Source organism: Elaeis guineensis, chromosome 6 (assembly GCF_000442705.2).
Source record: "Elaeis guineensis isolate ETL-2024a chromosome 6, EG11, whole genome shotgun sequence".
Lineage (NCBI taxonomy): Eukaryota > Viridiplantae > Streptophyta > Magnoliopsida > Arecales > Arecaceae > Elaeis > Elaeis guineensis.
Window position 1 is genome coordinate 21,453,013 of NC_025998.2, and position 10,941 is coordinate 21,463,953.

The 10,941-nt window shown below is 37.2% G+C and overlaps 1 protein-coding gene across 2 annotated transcripts; it reads left to right on the forward strand.

The window, feature by feature from the left end:
• Positions 1-5,192: 5,192 nt before the first annotated feature.
• On the forward strand, positions 5,193-9,931 carry LOC105046997 (indole-3-acetic acid-amido synthetase GH3.10). Of its 2 annotated transcripts, none has more exons than XM_029265134.2 (4): positions 5,193-5,638; positions 5,994-6,095; positions 6,236-7,065; positions 9,053-9,931. In XM_029265134.2, exons 1-4 carry the CDS (start codon positions 5,316-5,318, stop codon positions 9,688-9,690), a joined length of 1,893 nt encoding a protein of 630 aa, XP_029120967.1. In that variant the 5' UTR covers positions 5,193-5,315; the 3' UTR covers positions 9,691-9,931. The 2 variants fall into 2 exon arrangements, with proteins under 2 accessions (XP_029120967.1, XP_010924059.1); XM_010925757.4 differs by having other exon boundaries at positions 5,194-5,638; positions 9,108-9,931.
• The last annotated feature ends 1,010 nt before the right edge of the window (positions 9,932-10,941 follow it).

Genomic DNA, 10,941 nt, shown 5'->3' on the forward strand with positions numbered 1-10,941 from the left:
TTCTACGTAGCATAGTTATTGTTGAAGCATTAGAATCATCTTCATCAAATTTTGATTCGAACTCTACTCACTTATGGCATATGTGCTTGGATCATATGAGTGAAAGAGATATGATAGTGTGGATCTAGCAAGATTAAGTATAATTTAGTTATTCACAGGACTAAGGGCATAGTGGATTACATTCATATATATCCCAGGCCCTTCTACTATTCCATCTAAGGTTGGTTCTCAATATTTGTTATCGTTCATTAATGACCATTCAAGAATGGTTTGGATGTGTTTTCTGAAGCAAAAGAGTAATGTGCTTGTCACCCTTAAGTAATGGAAAATGCTTATTGAGAAGCAAACAGGTAAGAAGATTAAGCATTTCAAGACAAATAATAGTTTAAAATTTTACAAAGGTGAATTTGATAAATTCTATAAGAATAAAGGAATAGTTAGATACCGCATTGTAAGGAAAGTACCATAGCAAATTAGAGTTGCAAAATATGTGAAAAGAACTCTTTTGGAAAGGTCTCATTGTGTGATTTGTTTAAGAACTTTTGGCCTAAAGCAGTTAATATGGCTTGCTACTTGATGAATAGAACTCCTTCAACTGCTATTAATTATAAGACTCTATTTGAGGTATGGTTTGAATCTCCTATGGATTACTCTGGTGTGACAGTTTTTAGGTTTCCTACTTGTACTCATATGAACGATGGTAAACTTGAGCCAAGGATAAAGAAATATATATTCTTAAACTATGCATCAAGGGTTAAAGGTTATAGGTTGTGGTATCTGGATTCATCTTTATTTGGTTTGATTGTCAGTAGAAACATAAAATTTAATGAGTTTTTGCTAACTATAAAAAAAGAGTTTCAAAAGCAAATAAAGATTATGGTGTCTGTGAGCAAGTGAAGCTTGAGTGCAAAATTCTTGGTAAAGTGCAAAGTAGCATTTCAATTAAGCCTATTAAGGAAGAGGTGCATGATTCTACTATTGATGCGTCAGATGTACCATAGAAGTAGCAGTAGTACAGTATTGCCATATCCATAGAAGTAGCAGCAGTACAGTATTACTATTGGTAGGGAGAGGAGATAGATTGGGCCTCCATAAAGATATGGGTATCTAATCTTGTGTCTTGTACATTATCTATGTGAGAGTATTGATGCTCAGGAGCCTTCTAGTTACTATTAGGCCATCACTAGTAATGATTCTTCTTAGTGCGTAGTTGTCTTGAAAGAGGAGAATGAGTCTCTTTATAAGAATCATACTTGAGAATTGATGAAATTGCCTAAGGATTAAAATATTGTTGGTAGTAAATGGAACTTCAAAAAAAAAAAAAAAGAAGAAGAAACCTAGTGGTCGAAACATGAAGTTCAAGGTATATTTGGTGGCAAAATGATATATTTAGAGAGAACAGATATACTTTAATGAAGTGTCATCTCCTACTATAAAATATTGCTTTATTCGCATATTGCTTTCTATGATAGCACTGTTTGACTTAGAGCTTAAGCAAGTAGATGTCAAGGCAGCATTTCTGCATGACGAGCTTGAGAAACAAATTTATATGCATCAGCTAGAGGGTAAGTTTTGTTATTCAAGAGAAAAAAAGACTATATTTGCTTGTTGAAGAAATCCTTATATGATTTGAAGTAATCCTCTGGCAGTGGTACAAGCAGTTTGTACCTTTATAGTTGGGTATAGTTACTTTAAAAAGTGATTATAATAGTTATGTGTGTCACAGGAAGCTCTTAGAATGGTTATTTTGTGTATCGATAGTTGCGGTCAATGTTTCTAAGAACATATGTAAGATCAATAATTTGAAGGCTTAGCTTAGTGGTAAATTTGAGATAAAAGATTGGGATGTAGTTAATAAAATTTCAGATATAGAAATCCGGAAAGCAGGCATGTTATTTTTGTCACTGAAAAGTTATATTGAGAAGGTATTTGAAAACCTTGATGTTCCAAGATATAAGCTTATAAGTACTCCATTTCTACTCATTTTAGGCTTTCAATAAATTTTTCAGCATAGTTTGAGAAGGTGGAGGAGCACATGTCATATGTATGTTAGTGTAGTTGAGAACATTATATATGCTATGGTGTGCATTTTTCGAGATATCTCACATGTTGTTAGTGTTATTGGTAGGTATATGGCTTATCCTAGTAAAAAGCACTAGCAAGCTATGAAATTGATCCTTCAATATTTGAGAGGCACTACTAATGTTGGCTTAGTATATGATAGTAGTTCTAGTAGTAATACTGGTGTTGTTGGATTTGTGGATTGTGCCTATGCTAGTGATTTGGATAAGAGGAGACATCTGACAAGTTATGTCTTCATTGTTTATTGTTGTACCATAGGTTAGAAGGTAACTTTATGGTCTATAATTATTTTATCTACTGCTAAAGCAAAATATACGGCAATTATGAAAGCAGTAAAAGAAGCTTTTGGTTGATAGGTTTAGTTAGATCAAGATTTAAAACAAATTGAGACTATTATACTTTATGATAGCCAAAATACTTTACATCTAAATTAGATGTATCATGAGAGGATCAAATATATTGATGTCAGATATTATTTCATATGGCAAATTATACGACAAGCATATTTTAGTCAAAAAAAATTATTATAATCGATAATATAGTAGATATGATGGTCAACCCTGTAACTACTCTCAAGTTCACACATTGCATGGACTTGATTGGTATTCACAGTTGGAAGATGCCCCTTGGAGCTCTATGGTACATAGCAGATTTCTTTATTTGGGGTCACTTAATTCAATTCAAGCTAATATGGAGATTTGTTATGATATGGCATGATTTGGATGAAATGTTGTATGTTAATTTAGTATACCTCACCACACCCAATTAATTCTTTTTTTATGTTCTTATGTATGGTTTTTTTTGATAAGGCTATGCGTGGTTTTAGTTAGATCATGTGACCCACTTTAATTAAAAGGGTTTCAAATCCTTATTTTACTCTTTTTTGACCACATGAGAGATAAGAACAGCCGCCACTCTTTTCTTTGGGAGTTGTTTTAAAGCCTTTTTCTCTTCTTCAAATTTGTACACCACTTTCATAATTCCTTTCTTTTTGTAATAATGAAATTTTCTCTTCACACTGCTTGTAGAAATAGGCCAAAGGCTGATTCATCTTATATTTTTATATCTTCCGCATGGTTGTTTTACTTTATTCTATCTTGAATTTCATAATTTGCTAGTAAAATTGGAAAAGTTGACATTTGGAGCTAACATCCATTAGAGCATATGCCCTACCAGTGGGTATAAATTTTGACATATGAAATAAGAACTTTATCGATTAAGAATATGGGCTCTGTCACGAGTATAAAATGACCATAGCACAAATATCTGTGAGCAAGATTTTAAAATATGGTACAAATATATGACAAGAACGATTTATGAATTATCATATTTATGAAATATTTATAATTTATGCATACATAATTATCTTTATGACTCATTTTATTATATGCTGTATGGCATATTTTATTTTTATAGTACCTATTATTTTTTAAATATTGCATTATCATAGAAGAACTTATGCTTGATTTGGTAAGAAAGTATAAATTTTATTTACTGATCAGCTAGTATATCTCATATCCTTTTTATTTTTCTTTCTCCAGATGAATAAGAGTACCAAAAATGATGAAGGATCTAGACTTGGAGGTTTTGCTAGCAACTTTGAAAATTTTATAGCCAAACTTAGTTTATTGGATTATTACGAGCTAGTAGTCAATTATTTTATAAATTTTGAGATATGGATTTGTTATTTGATTTTAGATTTAGATGTTTTGAACTAATCTTCTTTTACTAAATGAATGATCAAATTGAACCTTTTATTATATTTTATTTATAATAAATTTTAGCTGATTTTGATTGTTAGGCTTCGTGTTATCGAGAGTAGTACTTCTCGGTAGCATGACCGTATTATGTCCCATTTTTTAGGCATGATATATTTAGTTAGTGATCAGGATTTACAACAAATTGAGACTTATATTTTATGATAGCCTGAGTGCTATGCATCTAAATCAAATGTATCATAAGAGAATCAAATATATTGATGTTATATTTCACTCCATACAGAAAATTGTATCACAAGCATATTTTCAGGTAGAAAAATTGTTAGAGCCGATAACTCAGTATATATGATGATCGAGCCTTTAACTACTTGAAATTTAAACATTGCATGGACTTGGTTGGTCTATAGTTTGTAAGTCTTTGGGGCATTGTGGTATATAGCAGAGTTCTTTATTTGAGTTCATTTGATTTAATTCAAACTAAGATGGAGATTTATTATGATGTGACATGATTTGAATGGAATGATATATGTTAATATAGTACATCTCACCGCACCCAATCAATTTTTTTTTTTTATTTTCTTATGTTTGGTTTTAGGTAGATCACATGACCCAATTTCAAATCCTTATTTAACTCTTTTTTTGCCACAGCCACCACTCTGTTTTGGGAGTTGTTTTAAAGTTTTTCTCTCTTCTTCAAATTTATACACCACTTTTGTAATTCCTCCCTTTTTGTTATAATGAAATTTTTTCTTATCATTGCTACTAGATATAGGCCAAAGGCCAAATCATCTTAAATCTTTGTATCTCCCATGTCGTTGTTTCACTTTATTCTATCTAGAATTTCATAATTTGCTAACAAAATTGATGGCAATCGTAAACATAATATCTAAAGGACAAAGACAAAAAAAAATGGTTCATTATGGGGGCTTTTAGCTACCGCGGTCGTATTCTAAGTAAGAGATAATACGTTCGTGTATGCGAGATCGATAAGTGTCCAAATTAATTTTATTTTTTGAGTAAATTATCTTAATCCCTCTTGAGGCTTAGGATAATTATACGATCATATCCAATATTTTAGAAATATATACATAATCTTTTGATCAAATATAAAAATTTATAATTTAAAAATAAAAATTATTAAAATAAAAAATATAAAATATTTTAAGATTCAAATAGGTTAGATAATGATGATACCAGTAAGATCGTTATTTATTTAATAGAAAGATATTAACAGGGATATAGCAAAAAGTTAAATATTAGGTTTTATATTTCTAAACCGTTGACCGGAGGAATCTGTAATTACCTCAAACTTTCCAAGGGTCATTGTAATTTGATTTTGTTTTTTTTTCTGAAAACGTGGTCACAATAAATATGCTATGATAAAGTAGAGGTCCGGGGTGTGGTTCTGGGGAGAGGAAGAGAACCAGCGGGACCAAGCACCAGATTCGTCTCTGGTGATGGTGCTGTGATACCGGCAGCAACAATAACAACTAATTACGGAACCATCCGCCCAGCATGACCGTCGAGGAGGCCGCGGCCGCGGGGGAGGACCAGGAGATCATATCCTGGTTCGAAGGGGTGGCCGAAAATGCCGGGCTGGTCCAGACGCAGACGCTCCGCCGCATCATCGAGCTCAACCACCGCACCGAGTACCTCCAGAAGTGGCTCGGCCGCGACCTTCAGGTTCAGGACCTGGACCCCGCGGCGCTGGAGTCCCTCTTCATCTCCTCCGTCCCTCTCGCCTGCCACGCCGACCACGAGCCCTACATCCAGAGGATCGCCGACGGGGATATCTCTCCCCTCCTCACCCAGGAGCCCATCAGCACGCTCTCCCTCAGGTGCTTCTCTCTGATGTCCCAACTTCTCTTTTTATATTTATATTAGTATTTTATTCAGTCTGTTTCAAGTCAACTTTTTTTTAGAATAAAAAATTCTTTTTACAAGAACGAAACAGGACTAGAGGGCTTCTTAATGGGATAATGATATCAGCTATCTACTCCTCTTTAATTAATCAATCAATTACCCACACGTATATATAAGTTTGTATTTGCTGTCAATGACCTGGGTTTCCGTTTCTCTCATATTGGCTCCAATCTTTTCTCTGTTCTCTCTCTTGTTTGTTTGTCAAACCCGTATGGTTTTACGTGGTAATATTTTAATATAAATAACATAAACATAACTATTGTCATACAGTTCAGGAACCACGGATGGAAGGCCCAAGTATGTGCCCTTCACGCGCTTCAGCTCTCAGTCGACTCTTCAAATCTTTAGGTTGGGAGCTGCCTACAGATCAAGGTATCCAACTTCAGCATGAAACCATGGCCTTTCTTTCTAAAGAACAGAATATATATTTATTGCATTTTCTTGCTTCTGAGCTTAAAAATATTCTCAGAAAACCCTGTTTATTGTTCCCCCCGTATGAACTCCATGTATAGAGTGTTTCCAATAAGGGCTGGCGGAAGGATTCTTGAGTTCATCTACAGCAGCAAGCAGTTCCAGACCAAGGGAGGCCTCACGGCTGGCACAGCCACCACCCACTACTTCGCAAGCGAGGAGTTCAAGACCAAGCAGAAGAGAACCAAGTGCTTCACCTGCAGTCCCTACGAGGTGATCGCTGGGGGAGACTACAAGCAGTCCACCTACTGCCACCTCCTCCTCGGCCTCGCCTTCAGTGACCAGGTCGAGTTCGTCACGTCCACCTTCGCCTACAGCATCGTCCAGGCCTTCGCGGCCTTTGAGGAGCTGTGGGAGGAGCTCTGCGACGACCTGAGGGGAGGGACCCTCAGCCTCAGGGTCACCTCGCCGGGGATGAGGAGGGCCGTGATGGACTGCCTCTCCCCCAACCCTTCTCTGGCTTCCAACGTGGAGATGAAGTGCAGAGAGCTCGAGGGCTCGGACTGGGGCAGCCTCATACCTAAGCTGTGGCCCAACGCCAAGTACATCTACTCCATTATGACCGGGTCGATGCAACCTTACCTGAAGAAGTTGAGGCACTATGCCGGGTACCTGGCATTGGTTTGTGCCGATTATGGATCCACTGAGAGTTGGATTGGGGTAAATTTGGAACCGCATGATACCCCGGAGAGAGTTACTTTCACGGTGATTCCCACCTTCTCTTATTTTGAGTTCATCCCTCTCTACACGCGGAACAAGAAAGACAACAGCAATTTGGTGGTAACTGATGACTTTCTGGAGGGTGACCCATTGCCGCTTTCCCGAGTCAAGGTTGGGCAGCAGTATGAGATTGTCCTCACCACTTTCACAGGTACCTCTCTCCCTCTCTTTCACCCTTTTTATCTCACACAAGCACACTGAAAAAAAATAAAGGAGCCAGATCGTCTGCGATGCATCAGGCACCGCAGGATACGGTGAGGTATATCATATTAATTAGTGGAATGGACGACCAGCTAGCAAACAACATACTCGTACTATACACGGTGCATACGTGTGAAACGCATTATTTATTGGCTATCCATCTTGCAACGTGCACTGCGTGTATGCACGATGCGTGTGTGGATGGCCGGTGCGATGCATCACACATCGCAGAGGTTCTGTGTTCAAAAATAATAGCAAAAAAAAAAAAAAAGACATCCCTAGCCCAATTTGTGCTACTTTTAGTCATTTATTCCACTTTGTAAAGTTTGAAAAAAGGGACATTATAAGCTTGCCTTTGATGTGCTAGATTTTGTTATTAAGACCAATGTGTTGTGTTTGGGTTTGGCTTCCAATGGGACGAGGTGGGTGTCATGGCCTAGGAAGAATTCTTAGTTAATTTCACGATGCAACATGTGAAAGAAAAATTCTAGCACCTCCAATCCTACCTCTTATTTCTTAGTTTTTTGTGTGATAAAGACATCTTATTTCTAGTTAAGCAGACATGTATGACCCTATGGTTGTCCATTATCTTTTCTAATGTTATTACAAAGCATTACGTCTTTAGAAAAACAAGATGCGGTAGAACGCACGACAGACGTAAACCCACGCACTGGCCCCAGAATGTAAGACTTCTTCCTCTTTTGTGATTCATCTACAGATCTGCATGTGTAGTGCGCTAATGTATACAGCCGCATGCACGAGATCAATGTTTCCTTTCAGATTTCAGAGGGGAGAAGGGGAACGTTATTTTTGGGACTACAACGAGCTTGTACGTTGGCAACAAGATCTTTGTGATCTTCGGATGTCATCTGTAGTAATCTCTTTTGATTCTGTTGTAGGCTTGTGCGTCTCCCATCTCGTGACTCCTGTTTTCGACTAGACTATTTCTCCATGAAATAGTGTCATAATCGAAGTTAATACGTGCAGTTAGTATTGACTACTGGGCATTATTCTTCTATCATAATATTACATTAATAGAGGACCAATATGAAAAGGTTGAGCTGTCGAATCTGGATTTTGTTGAGTAATTTAACATTTTGTATATAGAAAGGATTTAAAATTTATTTTTTAAGGTTGTTGATATTGGTTTCATATTCTCAAGCTCTTAAGTTTGGGAACGGATCCTCAACAGTACTTAAAAAGTACTAAAAAAAGAAAAATGAATAAATTCTAAAGATATTTGAATAGTTTAAAAAAATATTACATAACTATTATTTTTTCGATGATGTTTTAATATATGCATAGTATTTTACGATATTTTTTTAGTATCGCAGAAGATTCCATTCCCTTAACTTCAGCGTTCCCTTAAGTTCAGCATCTTAAACAACATTTTTGTGTTAGTGTTGGGGCTGAGAACCTGTCTCATTTTATCAAAACAAAAAGAATAAAAAAAAAAAAAAAGGGAACCTGTCTCAAAAATGATGATTCATGATTGATATATATAGAGTGACGGTAGCACCCAATCCTCTTATCCACACCCAACCAACCAGGATGCTTATCCATACGTACCTCGACCATCATCTTTTGTGGTTCTCCTCTTCCTATTTTGCTAGCTATAATTGTCAACCACCCTCCAACATAGAAAAATGGCGTATTATTGAGATAGGACACAATGATAGCTCTGATGAAGCAATTGTATTCTTGTTTCTTTGTACTGTTTCATACCACAGGACCACCTTCCTTTGTCATTACTTCCTCCATATTAGGTACCTTCTAATCCACACAATTTAGTATCCTTGTTCTTTACCCACTAATTAGTGATCCACCATCTATCTAGATTTCACTGTCTTCCATCCATCTTTCTGCTGTGGTTTTCCTACCTACCTTCAGTTTAGAAGCTAATGAGAGGATATCATATCCTTTTCCCCTGTAGTTAGATTCACACAGTCCTTCAACATGGAACTCCCTGACTTCAAAGAGACCCCCTTTCAGGCCTCTACAGATACAGGCTTGGAGACGTGGTGGAGGTGGCGGGATTTTACAAAGGAGCCCCAAAATTAACCTTTATTTGCAGGCGGAAGCTAATACTGACCGTGAATATCGACAAGAGCACAGAAAGGGACCTCCAGATAGTGGTAGAGAAAGGGTCCAGGCTCCTGAGCCAGACCAGGGCCGAGGTGGTCGACTTCACCAGCCATGCAGACCTTGCAGCGCATCCAGGCCGCTACGTGATCTACTGGGAAGTCAAGGGCGAGGCCGCGGACGGCGTCCTCGACGCGTGCTGCCGGGAAATGGATGCGTCCTTCGCGGACCATGGCTACGTGGTCTCGAGAAAGACCGGTTCCATCGGGCCCTTGGAGCTCCGGATCGTGGAGACTGGCACGTTTGGGAAAATACTGGAGTATTACATTGGCAACGGTGCCGCCATGAGCCAGTTCAAGACACCCAGGTGCACCACCAACGAGGTGCTGCTGAGGATCCTGGACCGGTGCACGGTCAAGCGCTTCAGAAGCACGGCCTATGGGTGAATCATGAGGTGGTCCTTTCTCTATTCTATTTACCTGTGAGGTTGTAGCATTTGGACCATAAATAGGATGCTTCAGTTGCTAGAATCATGCTACTGGCCTAGCTAACCTGACCCAGCTGAGGCTAGGTGTGGCGGGTCGCCATGCACTCGTAAACGCCAGGTGGACTCACGCTAGAGAAGCATGGGTAGCTTGTTCCAGTGATTTATGAAGTGCTACGAAGTCACTGGCATTTTACTGTCTTTTGTAAACTTTTTAAATCATGAAATTTGTGTGTTTGGCTTCCACGAATTTGCCTGTGATTTTGGTGGTTTGAGGTCAGGATCTGAGTAAATAAATTAGCAAACAAGAATCAATTCTAAATGAGTTATTGAAAAGAACAAAAATTATGTACAACGGTGATGCTTATTCAAGGATACAGCGTCCACTCTATAGAACGGCACACTATACAAATTGATCAATCATGCCAACTCAAGATCTAAAATAAATATCAAATAAAAAAAATATAAAAAATTATGAAAAAAATTAAAAGAAAAAATAAATTTATTTAAAAAAATAAAGATCAAAATCTCATAAAGATGTATCAGAAAAAATCTTTACACGTACAAATAATCTCTTCTTTCTCTTTCTTCCCATACTCTAATAAAGGAGATATTAATGATCCCTTTAAATAGATATCATATAGGTGGGAGTTCAATTTGATTCTATCTGAACTCACAAACCAAAGATCCATTATGACATAAATTCCAATACCTTAAGAAAAAATTAATTAAATAGAGTAACACTAAGAAATAGAATTCTAAAGTCATTAAAACCAATGGGCAACTAAAAATGGAATCCTAATTGGATTGGGATTTGGCAAGGAATCTCAACACTCTCCCTCATTGTGAAATCGATACCGACAATGTTGAAATTGTCGATGTTATGAACCACTATCATAGTCATTGCTATCATTGCTGCAGTAATAGCAACACATAACAATTGAATAATGAAACTCCTTTCTTAGCTCCAATAATAATTTTTTTATTAGCTCATCTTCTTCGATGCATATGTTAAAGACAATGATGTCCTACAACACTCTCTCTTAGCATTGACTCCATAATCACGATGTGAAAATTTTTTCGAGCATCCAACTTATACCAACGAACATCAAATTACTGGTAGCAATAACTGTGTGCTTTGGCCATTACCTGCACACAAGTAAAATAAAACACAAAAATTTGGTCATATCCGCATGCCCCCACTTGTGTTACTTCAAGTATCTACACACAATGACTTCTTCTTAACATGGAATCAACTTC